The sequence below is a fragment of the Sciurus vulgaris genome, assembly GCF_902686455.1.
Source record: "Sciurus vulgaris genome assembly, chromosome: 6".
In the NCBI taxonomy this organism is placed as follows: Eukaryota; Metazoa; Chordata; class Mammalia; order Rodentia; family Sciuridae; genus Sciurus; species Sciurus vulgaris.
The window spans coordinates 37,542,789-37,565,344 of NC_136466.1; the positions used below are offsets into that span (position 1 = coordinate 37,542,789).

General features: G+C 42.2%; 1 protein-coding gene and 1 long non-coding RNA gene across 2 annotated transcripts; one reads left to right on the top strand and one right to left on the bottom strand.

Moving 5' to 3' along the window:
- Positions 1 to 9,683: 9,683 nt before the first annotated feature.
- On the bottom strand, positions 9,684 to 11,538 carry LOC306664376. The gene is made up of 2 exons (XR_013764692.1): positions 11,157 to 11,538; positions 9,684 to 11,125 (listed from the first exon to the last, which is right to left on the bottom strand). It is a non-coding gene; the product is annotated as an uncharacterized lncRNA (long non-coding RNA).
- Positions 11,539 to 19,377: 7,839 nt separating this feature from the next.
- LOC306663715 (G patch domain-containing protein 4-like) lies at positions 19,378 to 21,849 on the top strand. Its single transcript, XM_079144264.1, has 2 exons — positions 19,378 to 19,815; positions 20,032 to 21,849. The coding sequence occupies exon 2, from the start codon at positions 20,248 to 20,250 to the stop codon at positions 21,136 to 21,138; it is 891 nt and encodes a 296-aa protein (XP_079000390.1). The 5' UTR covers positions 19,378 to 19,815; positions 20,032 to 20,247; the 3' UTR covers positions 21,139 to 21,849.
- The last annotated feature ends 707 nt before the right edge of the window (positions 21,850 to 22,556 follow it).

Below are 22,556 nucleotides of genomic sequence, written 5' to 3' on the forward strand. Positions count from 1 at the left end.
AAAAAAGAAGAAGAAATGAAATGTTTGAAAAATAAAGCAGAGCATACTTGCTTATGCAGGTACCAATGTCAAGTGCCCAATCTTCTTGATTACCAGAGGCACTGCTTGGAGTGCACAGTGTTCAGGCACATCTAATTATCTCTGCTCAAAGACAATAGTCATAATACAATTAGGGGCATACAAGCACAAAGCTGAAAAAAGGCTACACCTATAAACAATTTTAGTTTGAAGGACATCAGTTTGGAAAAGTTTTTTTTTTTTTTTTTTTTTTTTTTTTTTTTAAGCTTTGCAGTTTAGAAGGCTTATACACTTGTAGATCATAAATACATTGAACATACAAAAAAAGTCAATAATACTTGGCACCACAGCTACGCAGAAGTCCTATGTATATATTGACATAGGTTTTACATTAGAAGTAAAGTTCAGAATCCACGTCTCCTGGGATAACTATCATTATGTGGTTCTTCCAACAGCAGGTTTACATAGATTGACAGAACTGACAAAAATTATGGAATAGTTTTAGGCCTCTTATAAGTTTATGAAACAGTGCTAATGACCACACACACAGACTTATTACCTGATGAGTTCACTCATAGATACAGTTATCGTTGTAAGCAAAAATAGCCAACAGTTTCTGCACCATAATGAAAGTACAAAATAACCAGGACAGGAGCAGACCTCAGATGATCAGCAAACTTTCCTTTATTCCGCAGCAGAGTCAGTCAGGCATCCGAAGGCACACTTTGTGGATAGAAAATGGCCCTGATTACAGGGAGGTATGGGTTTACATAGGTTGCACACTGGGAGATGACCTGACCATTGAAAACCTTAACAGAACATATCAATTTGGGCATTCAGGAACCAGTTTGTAAGAATTTGAAATTTGTTTTTACTGGACTAGGACAGAGGGTTCAGAGTTCAACATTCAGTGCTTATCTCTTTCCAGGGTCTATTCTACTGTCACTGGGAAAGGATTTATTTGGGGAAGGATCAATGTTTGGGCTTCTTCCTATAGACTGTCATTTTTAGGCTTGATGGACACCTCCTTCCCAGGGATTGTGTTGTCACTGGGAAACATGTATCGGGAAAGGATCAATGTTATCTACGAGTTGCCTTCTATCTCCATCCCTCTTCCCAGGCCACACTGTTTCAGTGGTTCTCATTTCCATATCCTTCAAGTATGTTAACTGATCTTCAAATAGATTCAGAAAGTAATATAAAAACTTTATTTTCTGATACTCCTAAATAAATGATATTTAGAAAGGAGGCAAGGATGTAAAAACTTTAGCTAAAAATTGCCAAAAGATAAACTTCACCTGAGGTGAGGTGCTGTCTTCTGCCCTGCTCCATGTTAGGATGGTCCCAAAAGTAGGCCATCCTACTTCAAGGCCGTTTAAAATTTTGCTCAAAAGGATAAATTTTATGTAAAAATTACCATAATCCCAAATTAGAAGTGATACAATTTAAAAGCTAAGAAGGGTTTGGGTAAATTGTAAAATGTACTGAAAGGTTGTAAAAGGGTTTTTTGTTTTTTAATAAAATTTGTAAAAGATTTTATGTGTGATCAAGTTGACAAATCATGCATTTTGGCTAAATATTTATCACAAGTATATTAGTGTTATTATGAAGAAATATGTTTCTTTGTTCAGAACTATTGTACAAACAATATGGTTTTGCTCTTAATTTTGTTCTGTATTTTCCCTGTTATAACAGTTACCTGTTAAGCATTTTGTAGAAGTACTTCTCCCCACCCGACTCTCATACTCAGGATTGAACTTGGACCTTACATATGCTAGTTAAGCACTCTACCACTCAGCCATGGCCTCAATCCCAGAAGTACAACTGCTAACAGAATAACCTGAGCAGTATTTTAAGATTATAGCCATAACCTATGGGACAGATAGGATATGACACTGATTCCTAATACTAATGTTGATTCAAATTCAGTGGAAGGGGTAATTATAAAATTACAAAAGTTTAAATTAGGACACACTGCTCCCACTTAAAGATTGGTGGAACTGGCCTTCAACAACTGAGACTTGAAGGCCAAAATCAGAAAATAAAGGGCTAAGAAAACAGACAGTATTTTGACTCTTGCCTTTCAAGGTAATCCAGGACATAGTCCATAACAGGACCTTTCTAAAAGGGTCCTGAAATTCTGGTGAGTCACCCAAACACCTAATCAGGGAGATTGGGAAAACCCTAGAGATTAAAAGCCAATCATTACATATTCTACAAAAAGAAGTGTCATTGAGGACAGCAATGTCCTGATGCTTTCAAGGGAAGCTGTATGACCAGCAAGACCTAGACCCATCCCAACAGATGGTACAAGTGGAGAGAGAGAATGCTAAGGAACTCTGGCTGACCTTAACAGTAGGAAGAAAAGAGGCTACTACTTGGTCAAAATAGGGGTCGTCTACTTAGTCGTGGACACTTAGTGAGAAAGAATAACCAAAGGCAAATGTACTGATATGAGGGTAAAAGAAATATCAAAGAAGAGTCATTCATGGACTATTAAAAGGGAAAAACAATGGCCCTTTTAAATGTTCCTTGAGATGTGCACTTGTGTCAGCCCTACCCAAAGTAAGCTGAGAAGTTAAAGAGAAGGGGTTCTTACTCATGATTGCCTGATACTAAAGCCCTTCCACAAGCACCTTCACACAGAAGGCAGAGCACTTAGCTTGGACAAGAACACTCTAGATAAATATAAGAAAATGACTTTTTTAATATAAATATAAGAAAATGACTTTTTCAGATCTCAAATGTATTCTTTTTTACTAGTCCATACTCACAGAGATATTTAAAAAGAGAGAGAACCCCTTACATGATTTATTTAGTTGGATATTTTCTGACTTTGACTCCCTTTTGTATTCTGATTTATAATTTATAATGGTACTTCTATATTTAGGCTTCAACATCTGACCCTCTTAACTTATATGCTTCTACCATTGTTTAAATACCAGTTGAGCCCCAGGCCAAGTAACACCAAGCCAGATTGGGCTGATGTTAGGTAGGAGTTCAGAAACACCAAGGTGGCAGAGACAGGGTATTAGAAAGAAACTGCTGGATGAGAAAACAAGGACATGAGTCCTGTCCCTGTTTATAATGTCCTGTTACCATGACAAGGATCACCACTGAGGACTTATCATCATAACTCCTGCCACAAGTTCAAATTTTAAAATGACCAATGGGGGTAAAGTGGGCAGTAGTCTAATTAGGTTTTCTAAAGTAACCAATTGGGGGGATATTCTAATCAGGTATCATAAGATAGGATCAAATGAGGTCATGTCTTTAATCAGGTCTGTATAGGGAAGCGAACACCCCACAGTTCAAGATACAAGACCCTAATTTCCAGATGGAGTGCTATCTTTACTGCCACTAAATCTGTGCTGTTGAAGGACCTCCAAAAAGGAGACCCCCAACTCTATCCCTCGGACCGACGGCAACCCCAAAGAACCACAGGAGGCGTCACTTGATGCAAACCGCAAGAGGTTTTTATTCCAGCACGCTGGGACCCGACTCGTGACTCACGCAGGAGTCCAAGGGTCGAGTCCCTAGCAGAAGATCTTACACGTTTATAAAGGCAGAAAACCACACATCGGGAGGGGTCGCACATGAAAGGGAGAAAAAAGAAAAAAAAGAAAAATGGGGGAACAAAGCTGCCGGGAAATTCCAAAGGGGGTCTGAGTTGTCTGATAACATACAACATGTTTTACAATGTTTTACAACAGGGCGTAGATTCTGGTCAATAGTTTCTGGTAATCCTACTGTTTGAGCACTATCTAGTTATCTGGCTCAATTTACTCTTTTACTCTCTGTTTGGGGCTATTTCCTGAAACAGCTTTAGGGGCTTTGCTCCCATCACTGGGAGGGTGACCTCAGGGAGTTAAGACAATGGGCAGGAGACCTTAGGGAGTTGAGATAAAACAGCTTAAAAAAATGTTCATTCTTTCACTGTGTCTGTTACTTCTGTGTGTTGCTCAATTCTTTGTTTGGAGCACCAAGGACCTGGACTTCAACTGGACACCCCAACAGTAACGCTGACACCCTTGGTCCCTCAAGGTTGAGGAATGGACAAAACACAAGGACATGTAGCAAGAACTTAGATTCTGCTTTTGCCTGGGAATGTCTGATGGGTGGGTAAAAGCAGGATTAAAGACTTGGCATCTCTGCCTCATTTTTCTTCTGTCTCCTTTGCTGAGTCATCTTGGATTCTAGGAACAACAGATTAGATCAATAAACATCTGGTGATGAGTCAAAACCAACAACATCCTACACACATACACACACACACACACAATGGCAATTTTATCACTGGCAAGTCCCTACCTGATCAACCCCCAAATAACAATGGACCAGACCACACCTATATCTGAACAAGATCACCCGCTTTGGCAGTTGTGCAAAATCGCCAGCTATGCAAATCCCCAACCCTTGTCCTTGAAACCCGATTTATCGGTGACAAGTTCTGCTTCCTCAGATGTTGAAGTATAACAACCAAGGCAAGCATATTAAACGGGTTTTATTTAAAGGTAATAACAGACTTCTCCTGGGAGAGCCATGCCTGATGTTCTAGAATCCCAAGTGAGTGTGCCCTGCATCTTTTATAGATTAGAGTCTCCTTTGTTCCCCTGTTCTTTCCCCCCATCGCTCCCCTTCCTGCCTATGTGACTAGGCTCAGGAGATGCCAGCGAGATGGCAAAAAGGTGAGAAGCAGAAGGGCAGTGGAGAGGGGCCAAATGGAGTCCAGAGGTATTAATTAGCAACTCTTTGCTTGCAGTCTTTTGAAAAAGGATGGTAAGGGCAGGTAAATTTGGTAATTAAAGGGCCCTGAAGGTCTTTGGCATTCCATTCTCCCAGGGGTGGTCTCCAACTTCCCAGATGCAGATGGCTATCATGGCCTCCATTTCCTGGATTTGACCCAATTCCCTATTTTTACACTGTCTATCCTCAATTCTGGCTTCATTCTTATTCCCTTTTCTATAAAACCTCAAAGTCATTGTCAGTCCCTCAAAGACAAAATTGGTCCCCTTGGTTTCCTGGTATAGCTACCACACTGGTTAAAATTCATTTGATGCTTTTCATAACTATCTTTTCTGTTTGATTTTGAAGTGAGTGGCCAGATCTGATTCATTAGATCCCCAGAGTCACGCCTCTGTCCGAGGGCTCCAGTAACAGTTGGAGAAGAATTTGGAGTGCCTTCGGTATAGTTTGGGGTGGCAGGTGGTGAGGAAGAGGAATGAGAAAAGAAAAAAGTCGATAAGGGCCACTAAGATGACAAGGTGAAGTTAACCATGAGAATTCCCAAATGCGACTTTAAGTGTTATTCTATAGTTATTATGTTCATTAGTGTGATATGAACACTACTTTACCTGCAAAAAAATCTCCAGGAAAGTGCACTGAAGTTACAATGTTTTGTACTAGTGGCTTTTGAAGAGGATCTGGGAGAGGGTGAAGTTTCACACTTGGGTCCACATAAAATACAAGAGACCCTGGAAGAGACAGGTACCTCCAGATAGAAGATAATATGAGAATGTCATGAACAACTTTCCACAGGGATCCTGAGGTTCAGAGCCCTTTGGGAAGTTTCCAGAATCTCTGGGAAGACAGTGGACTTCCTGAAGGGTAGCATGGTCAGTCTTTCAGGGTAGGGCGCCCTAAAGAATGGGTGTGATCAAACCAGCTTTGTTCAGATCTTAAGGGATGGAGGCAGTGAGTGGGTGTCATTTTGGTTACAAAGAGTTAATAAAAACTACCTTGTAGGTTGTTGTGAGAATTCATAGATGAAGAATAAAAGCATCTGTCAGATACTCAGTAAGCTCTCAGGAAATGATAGAGACAAAGATAATTTTAGGTGAATTTTCCTCATGGTTACATCCTCCAGAAAATGACTTCCTTGCAATGCCAGAAACATGATGGAAATTTCCAAATGGAAAATTTAGTTCTCATGCAGTATAAAATGCTAAAGCCCTGGATGGATTTAAGCAAACATTTCAAATGAATTGTGACCATTTAGACTCATATTATATATGAGAAGTAAAAGTGTCACAGAGAGTGGGGAGGTGAAACTCCAAACCTTGGTTCTTGTGTCCTAACAAAAGAAAATTTAAAGTCATACACCAAAAACCATGCAAAAGAATTTTATTATAAGTGAAAGAAAATGAGACTCAGTCAAGGAGCACTCTCAGGAGAGCAAGTGGGTCATCTTCCAACAAAGAACAGCAAAGGAAACAGTAATTGATATGAAAACAGCACTATTTAATGTTTACCTTGAGAACTGAGGATCCACCTTCTGAACTCCACCAATCAGATGTTCAACTCCTCCTTCACATCAGGCAGAAGAGTTTTTGACCTTAGTTGGTCCTCTGTGAGCTATTATGGTGGCCTTCCTATTCAGAGGGTCTTCATCTACAAGTTAATCCTTTGTTAATGTGGGTACTGGGGTCAGTGGTAGGTCAGAAGTTGCCTTAGCATGCCTTCATTACTAAAGAAAACTCCCTTCTGAAGTATATGGAGATACCTCTGGCCATAACTTCTCGCTTTACCCTGACCTCAGCAGACCTTGCTAAGAGTTAGTCCCATTAATCCTCACTTGACGTGTTTCCCAGTTAGCTCCATTTGTTTCTATTTGTTTTTTCTAAAGATTTGTGTGCCTGATGTTTTTCTACAAGTTGTCTGCTACAAGTCATTTGCTCATCTTCCTTAGAAGTAGTTTAAAGAAGACTCTAAAAGAAACTGACCTTGCCATGCATTTCTCTGCTTATTATTAACTACTCCTTAACAGAAGGAAGAGGACCCTCTCAGTTCTTGGAGCCTGTGTCCACTGAAACACGTCACTAAAGACAGGCCCAGCCCAAGCTGAATTATGGTTTAAAGCAGCCTGGCAGGGTAGGGAGCCCTGAAGCAACAAGGAAATAAACCAGAACTATGTCAGCTCAGGTCTCCAGAACCATTCTTTTCACACAGTTGGTAAAATGTGCACTGATTCCCATGCTTTCAAAAAGTAGATAGTGCCCTCTCAATGAGAACTATACAACACTAAAGAAAGAAATTAAAGAACACCTTAGAAGATGGAAAGATCTTCCATGTTCTTGGATAGGAAGAATTAATATTGTCAAAATGGCCATACTACCTAAAGTGCTATACAAATTCAATGCAATTCCAATTAAAATCCCAATGACGTACCTTACAGAAATAGAGCAAGCAATTATGAAATTCATCTGGAAGAATAAAACCCAGAATAGCTAAAGCAATCCTTAGCAGGAAGAGTGAAACAGGGGGTATTGCAATACCAGATCTTCAACTCTACTACAAAGCAATAGGAACAAAAACGGCATGGTATTGGTACCAAAATAGAAAGGTAGATCAATGGTACAGAATAGAGGACACGGACACAAACCCAAATAAATACAATTTTCTCATACTAGACAAAGGTGCCAAAAATATGCAATGGAGAAAAGATAGCCTCTTCAACAAATGGTTCTGGGAGAATTGGAAATCCATATGCAACAGAATGAAACTAAACCCATATCTCTCACCATGCACGAAACTAAACTCAAAATGGATTAAGGACCTCGGAATCAGACCAGAGACCCTGCAGATTATAGAAGAAAAAGTAGGTCCAAATCTTCACCTTGTTGGTCTAGGATCAGACTTCCTTAACAGGACTCCCATAGCACAAGAAATAAAAGCTAGAATCAACCACTGGGATAGATTCAAACTAAAAAGCTTTCTCTCAGCAAAGGAAACTATCAGCAATGCGAAGAAAGAGCCTACAGAGTGGGAGAATATCTTTGCCAATCATACTTCAGATAGAGCACTAATCTCCAGAATCTATAAAGAACTCAAAAAACTTTACTCCAAGAATTCAAATAATCCAGTCGACAAATGGGCTAAGGAAATGAATAGACACTTCACAGAAGAAGATCTACAAGCAATCAACAGACATATGGAAAAATGTTCAACATCTCTAGTAATAAGAGAAATGCAAATCAAAACCACCCTAAGATTCCATCTCACCCCAATTAGAATGGCGATTATCAAGAATACGAGCAACAGGTGTTGGCGAGGATGTGGGGAGAAAGGTACACTCATACATTGCTGGTGGGGCTGCAAATTAGTGCAGCCACTCTGGAAAGCAGTGTGGAGATTCCTTAGAAAACTTGGAATGGACCCTCCATTTGACCCAGCTATCCCACTCCTTGGTGTATACCCAAAGGACTTAAAATCAGCATACTACAGAGATACAGCCACATCAATGTTCATAGCTGCTCAATTCACAATAGCCAGACTGTGGAACCAACCTAGATGCCCTTCAATTGATGAGTGGATAAAGAAACTGGTATATATATACAATGGAATATTACTCAGCCATAAAGAATGATAAAATTATGGCATTTGCAGGCAAATGGATGAAATTGGAGAATATCATGCTAAGTGAGATAAGCCAATCTCAAAAAGCCAAAGGACGAATGATATCGCTAATAAGTGGAAGATGACACATAATGGGGGGGAGGGAAGAGTTAGTGTTAGGGTTAGAGTTAGGGTTAGGGAGGGGGGCAAGTATGGAGGAAGGAAGTACTGTATAGAGGGTAAAGAGGGGTGGGAGGGGTGGGGGGAAGGGAAAAAATAACAGAATGAATCAAACAACATTACTGTATGTAAATTTATGATTACACAAATGGTATGCCTTTACGCCATGTACAAACAGAGAAACAACATGTATCCCATTTGTTTACAATTAAAAAAAAAAAAAAAGTAGATAGTGCCCTCTCAGGGAATTAAAAAAAAAAAAACCCTTGTGCTGACTTTTCTGTGGAGCATTCCTTTAAAAAAAAAAAATTATTTTTATTTTTTACAGACTGCATTTTGATTCATTGTTCACAAATGGGGTACATCATTTCATTTCTATGGTTGTGCACAATGTAGATTCACACCATTTGTGTAATCATACATGTACCATTTTTCATGCCCCCCTCCCTCTCATTTCTTTCTACATAATCTAAAGTTCCTCCATTCTTCTCTCCTTTTTTTTTTATTGCTGTGTTATCATTCACGTTTTAAAAGTGTATAATTCAGTGTATTTAATATGTACTCAAAGTTGTGCTGCCATCACTTCAAATTCTAGAATATTTTCATTATCTCAAAAAGAAACACCATACAACATTAGCAGTCACTCCCCCAGATCCTGAGAACTGCTAACCTACCAATCTACTAATCTACTTTCTCTCTGCATCTTTGCCAATTCTGGACATTTGACCCCACACACGCACACAGAGCAAGGTTGAAATCTCCAGGTCATCTGCTGCATTCATGCAGAAATCTGATAATTCATTCCATCATACTGCTTACCAACAAAAAATAAGGTATTATCTAAAATTAAAACTCTTTGCCATGCTTCCCACTAGCTTATTTGATTTGGATACGCCCCAAAGGAAACATTAAGGAACAAATAATAATCACAGACACAAAAAAATGGGAAACATTTTGCTGAGTATTTTTAGAATACTGACTCCACTGTGACTAAGGAAGTGAATGAGTAAAAGACTGTTTCCTTACAGTCATCTATCAATATCCTCAGGGAATTGATTCCAGAACCCTTCCCCACTCCAGGGGGCGGATACCAAAATCTCTGGATGCTCAAGTAACCTGTTTAAATCCTCTATATACTTTTTTTTTTTCAATATTTAAACAATAGTGCTTTATTTTAAAAAAGGTTAGTTTAAATGCATACAAAATTGCTCTGTAAACTGATCTCAAAATATTTCTATAGGTAAGATTATCTCTTAGTAAAACGATTTACTAGTAGCAAAAGTGTTATGTTTAGGATTTGGACAACAAAATAAAATGGGATTCAGAAGTGTGACTCTATAGGCCTCCTGGCCCACACCCCACCATCAGGTGGCACCTGGCCCTAAGCAGCACTTGTACTCAAACACACACAGGGCTTACACTGCTTGAAAATGCTTTTCCTCGCAAAGTCATAACTGCCAAAATAACCCAGATAATGGACTGCATGGATGTTCTCCAGTGGCCTGGAACGCTTCCTGGTAGACGCTTCACATAAGGAGCCTCACACATCCCCTGACTCTGATGATGAGGCTGATGTGACAGGCAGAGCAGGCGGGAACACTGGTGACCTCTGCAGAATACCTTCGTAAACAGCCTTTTGACCATCCCATTTTATTTTTTTCTGGCCAAAACTAAACAACCCCTCCCACCAAATCCCGATCTCATATCACACATTTTCTTCAGGTCAACTCCTCCTGCTGCAGCAAAATGAACTTACTTAGCCAGCCTGCTCTCTCTCTAACCGTCATCTCCTGCCCTGTCTCTGTGGTCAACTCTCCCGTGCTGGAAGTGGAGAGCAAGCGCAGGCTGGAGCATCCCACTGGCAGGCACAGGAGGCACAGAAAGGGCAGGAAGGCTTAGGCCCCACATACAGCAGAGACCCCAGTGCAACTCCATGTCAGACACCTGTCTAGCAGCCTGCAGGACGGACTAGAAATGTCTTTCACTCTAACACAACACAGAGAAATCTGTATCATACAAGATGAAGGAAAGACCATGGCTGAAAATAGGTGAGATGGTCTGAACATAAGAAAATCATCCCAATTAATCATTGCTGAGGTGGGTTATTTTATACTTGCAGTTACAGAAACACACAAAAGTAGAGTATAAAATTTAAAAAAAAGATTCTTTAAACATTATTTCCTAATTTAGTTGAGAAAAGATAGTTTTCTGACTCTCACTGTATAGAGAAGCTCACAGCAGTACAAAGCTGGAGCTTGCTGCTGCTCTCTCTACACAATGCAGCACGCACAGGAGACGCTACCAGGGTGAGTTCCCTGCACATGTTACAAAAATGACCTGGCAAAGAATCCAAAGTGCTCTCTTCAAACCCACACCTAAAAGCCTGTTTTTAAAAGTTGTGTAAGTACAGAAGTATCTCAGATGATTCTGTTGTTCTACTTGGTTAACAGATAAATGTGCAGATTAACAGTATTGAACTATAGCAGCAAAAATGGTCTTAGTTGTTTGTTGTGCATAAATGTAAAATGCAGGAAAGTCTCCATGTGATGGACTGCACAGCTCTGTCACAGGCAAACGTTCACCACGAAGGACACTCCTGGTAAAGCGTCCACCACCAAGGACACTCCTGGTAAAGCTGAATGTTCTATATGTCAAGAGTACTCATCAGTGACTGATCAGGCCAACTAAATCAAGGGAACTCAACATTAACTACACATTCTGATACTTGGAAATCATCCTGACATTAGTAGTTACTTAAGGAGAAAGAAAATGAAAATGAGAGTTTACCTCATAAAGTATAAAGTATGACATAGCAGTGAAATACAAATGTTAAAAGTACTTCATACAAAACACACCAATAGTTTAAAAAAATTAAATTCTCAGGCACAGGTACTGTGAATGTGGATGGGCACCTTTCTAATATGGAAAGTCGCAATGTGGCATTCATCCGGAATGTGTTCTTCATCCGGAATGTGGTGTTCTTTGTATCCGGGAGTGTTTTTTCAGCCTCCTTTTCCAGCAAGATCTGATCTTTGTTCATGTCTTCGTTCTCCACTTTCCTGCCGCCTCTCTTGAGCCTTTCGGAACGGAAGTTTTCATAGTGAAGGTCCTGGGTCACCTCCTGGAGGTCCTGCATGTGGGTGATGAGCATCGTTCTCAGCTTCAGAAAGTCGTTGTGCTCCGGGTTCTCCCCCTCTACGACACCCCACGGGTAGAGGCGACCTCTGACCTTCTTGCCTTTGGCTTCAATCAACTGGTTGGATCCAACCACAGAGAATGGGATACTGGCCTTGAGAAGTCTAGTCTGCTCTTTAAAATCTTCATCTTCATCTGATTCTGCATCAGGTAAGTGATAGATTTTGATGTTATGTTCTTCAATTTCATCCAGAATCCTCTTCAACCGCTCTCGCTCCTTCAGAGTGAGAGTGTCGGCTTTTGCGATGACAGGCACTATATTCACCTTGTTGTGTATTGCTTTCATAAAGGCGACATCCAAGGGCTTCAGTCCATGTCCAAAAGGCGAGATGAAGTAGAAGCAGCAGTGCACCCTGTTGTCAATGATGTGCCGCCTGTTCAAGCCACTCTCGTCGTGCAGGTAGCGCTCAAACTGCTCATCGATGTAGGAGATGATCGTCTTGAAACAGTCCCTGCAGTTGATGGCATCCCCATAGCCAGGTGTGTCCACAACTGTAAGGCGAAGCTTGACCCCACGCTCTTCAATCTCAACAGTGGAAGCCTCGATTTGGACAGTTCTTTCAATTTTCTCTGCGGCTCCAGGTATGATTCTTTCTGGGTAGAGATCAGTCAGGAATAGGCTATTTATGAAAGTCGACTTTGCTAGACCCGATTCACCAACCACCATCAATGTGAACTCAAAACCTTTTTTCACTGATTTCCGGTGAACTTGATTGGGAAGATTTGCAAATCCAACATAGCCAGGAGTTTCTGGATTTATAAACTGAGTTGGTTGTTGCTTAGACATCTTTCCTGGTGTCTCCTCTATCGCCGATCCGCCAACCCGCTGAAGAGGTGCCGACCCAACGCGCCTCCGACCGGACCCGCCCCGCCCCGCCCCGCACGCAGGCGGATTGCGTCATCACGCCGCCCCGCCCTTGCCAACACCTCCCTCTATATACTTTAAATCCTCTCTAAATTATAATACCTGATGCAATGGAAAGGTTATGTAAATAGCTGTCATATTATATTGTTTAAAGAATAATGACAAGAAAAAAATCTACATATTCAGAACAGACTTTTTTTTAAAATATTTTTAATCTGCATTTGGTTGAATCCACAGATACAGAAACTGCATATACAGAGGGTTAACTGTCACGTTTTTTCCTGACCCTGCTAAATTAACATTATGAAAAGATTGAAAGATGTCCATCTGAAGGGAACATAACTGTTGACCTTCCCAGAACACCCATGCATTTAGGTTCAGCTCCAACTCCAGCAAAGAATTAGCCTAGAAAAACCCTTTTCTTCCCCTTTCCATTGTTAAGATCTGTTCAGAATGTGAGGATAAGGCTAAAGGGTGATAGCATATCTTTGAGTGTCATCTGGGAACCAAAGCAGCAGAACTGCCCAGGATTATCTGATTCTCTAGAGGACTGTCTCTTTCTGTGATTTACTGTTTACAGTTGATTAGGACCCAGGCTCTCCGCAAAGTTATTCCTTAACTTGTGGAAGACTGATAAATTGCAAATATTTTCCTTTGAGCCCTGTAGAGATGCAAATGATTTCTGTCCAATAGGAAAAATAGTTTATTGTCCTGTAAGATGTTGACTAGTTTGTGTATAATTTAGCAAATCTCTTCCAAGATTTTCTTTCGGTGACCATCTCTAACTATCTCTCAGATACTTCTTTGAACCAACTTTACCATCCTGCTTGTTCCCTTCCAAACAAGTTATATTGATCTGTCACATGTTAACTACATATTTATATGAGTCATGTGTTTAATCTTTTGAATGTAATACTTAGACTATTTCTTGGGTCCTAAGCACAGCCAGTGGGTAGGGATGTCCCTTACTGTTTTATCCATTTTATCCATTAGATACCATAAATTTGGGCTGGAGTTGTGGCTTAGTGGTAGAACGCTCACCTAGCATGTGAGAGGCCCTGGATTAGATCCTCAGCACCACAAAAAATAAAAAATAAAGGTATAATGTCCACCTACAACTAAAAAAAACCAAAAAAAAATTTTTTTTAAAAGATACCATAAATTCAAGCTCTTCAGAGTCTTATGTGAACACTCTCCCAAATTCAGAGCCTCCAAAGTATTAAAAATAAAATGCAAATACATTTGTCTGTTTTTGAATTTACATTACAGACATCTTTTATTCTAATATCTAAATACTTTTTAATGACTGCATAGAATTTTAAGATCATGCCATAATTGCTTTAACAAAATTTATGTTGTAAACACTGTTTCTTTCCACTGTTTGTATTATGATTCCTAACTGATAAAATGGAAATTTTAAAACTTAAAAATTCTCTAAAAATCTATAAAATACAGCATTCTAGGTATCTACAAAGTATAACTTGTCAACTGCCACTCAGCTCAATACACAGTAACAATAAAACTTATTTTTAATATGGAATAGTCTCAGAAATCACAACTTGTTTGTGTTTACAATGCAGGGGTTGAACCCAGGGCCTATGTGTATGAGAGGCAAGTGCTTTTGCCACTGGGCTACACCTCCATCCCAGATATAATTTCTGATGGGGAAGACATGTTCTAGGTGTCATTTTATGTACTCTAAAATGGAAATAAAAATAGTATGTACTTGGGGACATTTTCTTCACCTGCCCTATTTCTGGATGAGATCAATTCAGGACAGTAGTATCCCAGGTCCACCTAACAAGCCCACCTTTGATTCCTAGGATATGGTGTGGGAGATTGGGCACCATTCATACTCTCCTCTGAGTATTTATGTCACCAAGACACTATGCCATCTCCATGTGATCCCTGGCCTGTTCCTCAGGGCCACCTGGGTCTTGAAGATAATCAGTTTTATATCTGAGCAACAAGAGAGTCACCTTCCCTCCTACACAACCCACAGAACTTCATCTTCCTGGTGACAACAGCCCCCTAACTGGTTTGGTTACATTGAATCATTGCTGCAGGCTATGAGAACCTGGCACAAAGAAATAATTTTAAGTTAAAAACCAGCTCTTGTCCATTCTGATTTTGAGCTGTCTCCTGAGAAGTCCCTTCGCCACTTAGTATTGGTCATCCAAGAGACAGGGAAGATGCCTTGGTGGGGATACCTGTCTTCATACCCACAAAATCACAAATTATTTCTTAGATCCTAATTTTAATTTGTGATCATCTACAAATATCCATGTTGATTAGCCATGAAAAGCAAGTGAAATATAAGATAACATTACCTGTTTGACAAAAAGTTCTGAACCACACCAAAAGTACTCTTAGAGCCATGGAATAAGGTAGAAATTGAAGCTCCTGTCCTTGCTGCTCAGAAACCAGTCAGGTCCAGCATAGCATTGTTTTCAAAGTCAAATTCTATTTGATTCAAGATATGAGAAGAGCACAAATGTACAAACCCCAGGTCTTGGAGCATTTGCGAAGAAGGACTCATACTCCTCTGTGGGCCTCAAAACCTGAGATCTGAGTTCGGGCTTCAATTCAAGTTCTGTGAGAAACTTGGGGGCCTGTTACATGTTCATTTGCAGCTTGGTTTCCCCATCTATAAAATCAGAGTAGCCAGGATTAAATGAAATAACACATATAAAGCATCCAGTGCCTATATGGTAAATATTTGCCAGTGAATATTTAAGAGTCACAAAATTGTAAAGTAAATCAATTATTTTGGGTTGGGGATGTAGCTCAGTGGTAGGACACTTTCCTAGCATGTGAGAGGCCCTGGATTCAATCCATAGCACACACCACACAACACACACACACACACACACACAGAGAGAGAGAGAGAGAGAGAAACACACACAAATTATTTTATTTTATTTTACATGTCATAAAACACAGTAAAAACTTCCAGGTCAAAAAAAAATTCTGTGCTTTGATGATTAGTCAAGGTCCTTTCCATATGGACATGTTAATTTGGAAGGACTCGCTCCACATCTTAACAGTAGAATGTTTCCAGACCCCACCTGAAATTACTCTTGGTGTTGAATTCAATCACACTTTACCATCTGGAAAAAAATTACTGCTTACAAAACATGTTTAAACACAAACATTGATTAGGTTTGATTTTTTTAGTCATGGGTCCCAGGGGTGGAGGGAAGCTATAGAGAAAGGTGACAAACCAATCAGAAGCAGGAGGAAGAAAGTGCTGCACTGAAGATTACAAATTGCAGCAACTGCCTTGGGATCATTCTTGTTTTTTTAATTATTTTTTAAATTTTTTCTAATGAGTTATACATGACAGCAGAATGCATTTATGCATTTTGATAAATCATACATAAATGGAGTATAATTTCTCATTTTTCTGATGGTACATGTTGTAGTATCACATCAGGTTCATTCTTGAGGTTGTTTAAATGTTTACCCAAAATTTAAATAAAATGTGACCAAAATAAGCAGGGTTGAGGGGAAGTGAAATCCTACTCCTTCCAAACCACTGGACTCAGAAAACAAAAATGACATGGTTATTAGGGGAGGAGGTTAAACATTTTATTTTTGCACATTGCTGCATTAAGACTACTGGATTTATTCTTGCTAACTGTTCTTCCATGTATTTATTATCACAGAAGACAGCTCAGGATGTCAATCAGGATTGTTCTAGCTGGAGAGCATCCTCTCACATTTTAATTCTTTCCTCTGTTGTTGAAGCCCTCCTGCACAGAGCAGAATGCAAATATCTGTGCTTCCCAGCCTCCTTTACCCTTAGGGTACATCTCTGTGTCTTAGAATCCTAGTCCAAGGCACTGCAACTTGGATTTAGAAATAAGCTCCTCTGTGCAGGAAGTGGTGGGTTCAAGCAGCAGTGTGGTTCAGCCTGGTGCAAGGACATGGCCATTCACAGGCTGATGAGGGCAGCCTCAGTTTCCAGACAGGACAGTTCTACCACTGATTTGTGTGTGAACTCTCTAATAATCCTTATGCTAATTAATCCCTCTTTGCTTAATATCCAGCACTTGGCCTATGGTAAGTACTCAATGAATTCTAATGGCTTGAATATGCTTAAGAAAAACCAGTGGCTCTTCTTTGAGATATGATTTCCTTACTAACTAGGGAGCCAGGAACTGTGTTCTTTAAAACTTTGGTTGCTAGAACCCAGCAAGTGCTTGGCACAAAGTGGTTCCCAGTGAATGTTGAAGACAGAGAAGAGGGACCAGATGTGTAAACCCAGTCTTACACATGAGTTGAGTATTATTTAATCCCCTCTGTCCCTTTCAGTCTCTTAGGTTTTGTCCTGGCTTATCCCTAGGGGTACATCATCCTTGTCTGAAATGGTTACAAGGCTCTCTCCCAAGACCACCACCAGACTCAGGCAAGAGTCTGCTGTAGAAGATCGTGTTCTGGCTCTACAACTGCCCCTCATGGGTCATGAGGTCATGTTACCTACTTGTGCAACTGATTCTTTATGATACTGTGAAATATATATTTGGCCTTCATCTGTTTCCTGACATACAACCTAAAACCCAGGGAGCTTTGGGATCAATAAAAGTGTCTTTTTATGCTAATGAGATGACTGGTGGCTGGGGACCCCTAGACAGCTTCAGTATAGGGAGTGGTCACCAAAAAGACCAAGGTACGATTACAGAGTTGGGACTTCCAGTCCCATCCCCTAACCTCTGAGGAAGGGAGAGTGACTAAAGGTTAAGTTGATCACCAATGGCTAATGATGTTACTGATCATTACTGAATAATAATGTCTCCATAAAAACCCAAAGGACAAGGTTCTGATAGCTGAACACAGGGGGGTTCCTGGAGGGTGGCCTGTCTAGAAACTTCAAGCTGTTTCACCCAGGCCTGGCCATATCCATCTGGTATTCATCAAGGGTCAATGTTTCTCCTGAATTCTGCAAGCCCTTTTAGCGAATTAATCAAGCCCAGGGGAAAAGTTGTGAGAACCTGATTTATAGCCAATCAGTCAGAAGCACAGGTCACAACCTGGGCTTGCAGCTAGCATCTGAATTGGGTCAATCTTAGGGGCTGAGCCCTCAACTTGTGTAATACAATGATTCCTCCAGGTAGCTAATGTCAGAATGGAATTAGACAATCTGTACAATCTGTAGAACTGCTTGCATGGTGGAGAGATATCCTCAAACATTTTAGTGACCAAAGATGTTATAGTTAGGATGTGAGGTGTCCCCCAAACGCTCATGTGTGAGACAATGCAAGAACATTCAGAGGTGAAAGGATTAGGTTATTAGAGCCTTAATGCAATCACTGAATTAATCCCCCGAATGGGATTAACTGAGTGGTAACTAAAAGCGAGTAGGGTGTAACTAGAATTGGGCATTGGGGGTGTGCCTTTAGGGTATATATTTTGTATCTGGTAAGTGGAGCCTCTTTTTCTGCTTTCTGATCATCATGTGAGCCACTTCTCTCAGCCACACTCATCTGCCTCATCTGGGGCCCTGAGGAATGGAACTGGCTGTCTATGGACTGAGACCTCTAAAACTGAGAGCCCCCAAATAAACTTTTCCTCCTCTAAAATTGTTCTTGCCAGGTCTTTTAGTCACAGCAGTGAAAAAGCTGACTGAAACAGTTGGGATTACTGTGGACCATCTTAGAGGCGGCCTGCCCCGGTTAGCCTGATTTATGACTTCTAAGTATTTTGATACATGGGATGTTGCCCTCCAAAGCAACAAATCTTACAAGCAGATGTGTTCACAAAGCACCTCCCTCCCTGCCAGGCCCCAAGTGTTCCATCTCAGGGGACCCAGCAGAACCCAAGTGCTTCCCTTTGAGCCAAGCCCAGGTCTAGGCTCATTGTGCTGCCACTCAAGAGCCCAGTGCTCCCCAGAGCACTACCCAGGATCCAGGACAGATGAGGAAAGCCCAATTCAGAGGGGCCTTTCATGAAGGACAGAAATTACCACCTCCAGTTCCAATTACCAGCTGAGCTAATTGCAAAAGTAATTGCAATTGAAGGGTCTAATTACCAGCCTGGGCCAGAGATGCATTTCCTCCTTCCCCGCCTTCAGGGACTTCCTGCTGCCTCCTGGGGGCTGCAGACAGGGTGGGAACCCCATTGTTGAGGGAGTGGAAAGTCTGGCCTGTGTCCCAGAGATTAGATTAGAGATAAACCAGCTTCCTTCCCTACCTCATAAAGCTCCCCTCAACCTTGAGAATGACCTTCCCTTTGGGTATCTACCCCAGCCTTAAACCATCTGGCTTATTCCTATGCCACTGAGAGCCAAGAAGTATGAGCAGTGGGCTCCTTGGGCACAGTATTCAGGTCTTGGACTCCTCTCCTTCCCTCTCCTCCCCCTTGAGTGTTTACAAGAGGCGCTGTGAGTCCTGGCTGTATCTCCCCTGCCTGCCTCTGGTCCTTTCAGAACACCCCTCCAGGCCTGTGTAACTCTCCAACCTCCAGATTCCGCAACTGGCCCATTCCCAGAACTTGCTGCCAACAGCATCAGGTCTGCCTAGCCCATCTGACCCAGGACACCCAGCCTGACCTGGCAGGCACAAGGCAGGTGCTCAAAAAGAACTGTGGAAAGAATGAGGATCAGCTAACAGAGGCCCCAGAGCCAACTTCCCTCCCCTGCCTAAGCAGTTCCAGCTGCCTATTGCCTCCCAGGAGAGGATCCTCACGTCTCTGAAATATCCCTCCTTGGACTGAACACCATCAGCAGAGTCTACCTTCTGAGACTAGGGTTGGGGAAAATTCTGGAATTAAGACTTTAGGGAAGATGGCGGCGCCCGAGTCAGGGGTGGCACATGTTTCGGCGGAGAGCACCTCTCAATGACGGGTGATGTCATCTCTCCTGTGGTGAAAGCTGAGCCTCTTTGCCCACCATGAGCTTCACCCCAAAGGTCAAGAGTCGTGGGATGAAGTTTGCTGAGGAGCAGCTGCTAAAGCATGGATGGACTCAAGGCAAAGGCCTAGGCCGGAAGGAGAATGGCATCACCCAGGCCATCAAGGTGACACTGAAGCAAGACACTCATGGGGTGGGACACGACCCTGCCAAGGAGTTCACAAACAACTGGTGGAATGAGCTCTTCAATAAGACTGCAGCCAACTTGGTAGTGGAAACTGGGCAGGACGGAGTACAGATAAGACACCTTTCCAAGGAGACCACTCATCATAATCATCCCAAGCCTAACATGCTGTATCAGAAGTTTGTGAAGGCAGCTGAGCCAGAGGTTGCTCTACTTCCAGCAGCTGAGTCCACCTTCTATCCAGGTTGAAATATGCAGGCTCCCACGCCTCTGTGGCTCTACGAGGAGCAATCGGGGGCTGGCAAATTCCTGCCTAGGGCTGCGGATTCCTGGGAGGCTTCCACAAAGAAAGAGGGATGGTAGTGGTGTTGAGTGGGCCATGTCCACCCCCTTCGTCCCTCCTAGACAGCCACGCTGACTTCGGGTGAAGAGAAACCAGACAAAAACTTGGAGAACCACAGTGATGATGACAGCCAAGGGCCCATGCCTCCAAAGATAAAGTGCCAAGATTTGAACAAAAAACTCAGTGTTGAAGAAACATTTTAGAGGGAAGGAGAGATCAAGCCTTTACACCAGATCTGTCTGTAACTCCTCATCTACCCCCACAGTCTGACTGATGAGATGCTGCTCCAAGCCTGCGAGGGGCGAACAGCACACAAGGCTGCACGTCTTGGGATCACAATGAAGGCCAAGCTTGCTCCGCTAGAGGCCCAGGAGCAGGCCTTCCTGGCTCATCTTAAAGGCCAGGACTTTGAGACCTCTCAACCACAGTCTGAAAGTAAGCTCCCCAAAAAAAAGAAAAAGAAAAGGAAACAGAAAGAGGAAGAAGAGTGTAGAGCAACTGAGAGGAATGTGGATGAGGAACACCCAGAACACACTAGGCCCAGCGTTAGGAAAAGCAAAAAGAAGAAAAGACAACATCACAAGGAAGAGGTCTCAGATGAGAGAGGGGGAACAACTGTGAGGAGTGAAGAGGAAGAGGCTGCAAGAACAAGTGGACTCGAGGAATTAAAGAGCAGAGAGCAAGCCCACCAGCATCTTAAGAAAAAGAAGAAAAAGAAGAGGCAGCACTGTGAAGGGGAGGAGGTGGAGGAGCAGACCGTGGTGTTGGGTAGAGAAGGAAGCGGCAAGGATCATGCAAGTGGTGTTGGGAGAAAGGAGGTGGCAAACAGAGCACACGGTGACCGATGCAGCAGAGACAAGCAAAGGCAGCAGCGTGAGGAGGACTTGAACATGGATGATGAGGAAGAGGAGGAGGCTGCTCTAGAGGGTGAGGCCAGGGAAGCAGAAAGCATAGCACACAGTAAAGGAAGCAGCAGAAGAAAGAAGACAAGACAGCAGTGTAAGGAGGAGGAGGTGGTCTTGGATGTAAGCTGTGAAGACGATGATGGCAGGACCGGGGAAATACGGAGCAGGGGTGAGAAGAGGAGGTGGCAGCAACCAGGGGAGGAAGGAACTAGAGTCAACACTGACAGAAGCACCAAAAAGAAGAAACGGAACAAGAGAGACTGAAGTTCTGTTAAAGGTGGGGCTCAGTTACTTTTTAGTTGTAGCCTCAGAGACCTGGGGCAAAGTCCTACATGAAGAGTCCCTCCCAAAGAGGAAACTGAGCTTTCTGGAATAGCAGTCTTCTGCTGGAGACAGCCAAGAGCCATATCTTAGTTAACGGAGTGGACGTAGTCCCCCCTGCAGCCTCTGACCCAGAGATCATGAACTCAAGTGCTTCCAGGAGCCACGCAGCCAAGGAACAAGGTGTATAGGGGGCTATGGGAACAGGAATATAGATAGGTGCATCCCTACCAAAAGAAGCCCAAATGTAGACTTATGAGAAATGTCTTGGTTTTTAAATATCTTGAAGGCTAAGAAAATCATAAATTGGGGCCTATGGGCTATACTCAGCTCACAGGTTGCTTGTTTCTAACACTGTACCAATGATTAAACATGAACTTTAGCCCATACAGGTAAATCCAAATTGGCATCTCCAATTCCAGCCTTGAAAGGTACTGAATACAGATTCTAAGAGAGTCTCCAGCCAGGAGTGGTTCCTTATACCTGTAATCCCAGTTGAGGTAGAGGATCACAGTTCAAGGCCAGCCTGGGCAACTTAGTTAGTCCATCTCAAAAGAAAAAGTGGTGGGGATCTGGCTCAGTACTAGAACACTGTGTAGCACACTAGAGTCTTTGGGTTCAATCCCAGTACTGTACAAAAGAAAAAACTTTTTCCTTGAAAAAAAAAAAAAAAAAAAAAGACTTTAGGACTGTTTGTCCAAGGAATACTGGGGTTTCCAGGTTCTGGTGGACACATCCTCCTGGCTCCATGAACTTGTTGCCCCATAGGGAGCTGTACAGCCTGATGGCCAGGACTAAGTCTTGTAGAGACCATAACAGAGGTCCCCTCTTACCTCCGGGTCTCACTGAGTGAGCTCCTTGTTCTATAGGAACACAGTTCAGTTGTTTGTAAATTCCTCATATAAAGTTTTTTACTCTTGCCCTGGCCACTTTCTTGCTCTTCTTTTATCAGGACATTTCTTTTGCAGTGCTGGGGATCAAACTCAGGGCCTTGTGCTTGCAAGGCAAGCATTCTACTGACTGAGCTATCTCCCCAGCCCCTGGAGTCTGCATTTCCTAGCTGGACATCCTTAACTCTCTGCTTCTATCATCTCATCCTCCCCTGCTTTCCTCTGATTCCCCCAGGGGTCCAGCCATACCACCTTTCCTGGGAGCCCTGCCTGCTCCATGTTCTCACATGTCCCCATCTTCACCTCTTCTCTAAGGGCAAAGCCAGGCTTGGTGGAACCCCTGAAGCTTACTCAATATATACTTGGGGATCATTCATCTCACAGAAGACTTGCCTCTCCCTTCTGACCCCATCTGGTCCCCACTCTCCTCTAAGACTTGACCTACCTCTTACCTTCCTTGGGGCTCCTTTC

Bases quoted from the DNA above. Each gene is read 5' to 3' on its own strand.
- LOC306663715 (XM_079144264.1), top strand. From the start codon at position 20,248: ATGCTGCTCCAAGCCTGCGAGGGGCGAACAGCACACAAGGCTGCACGT.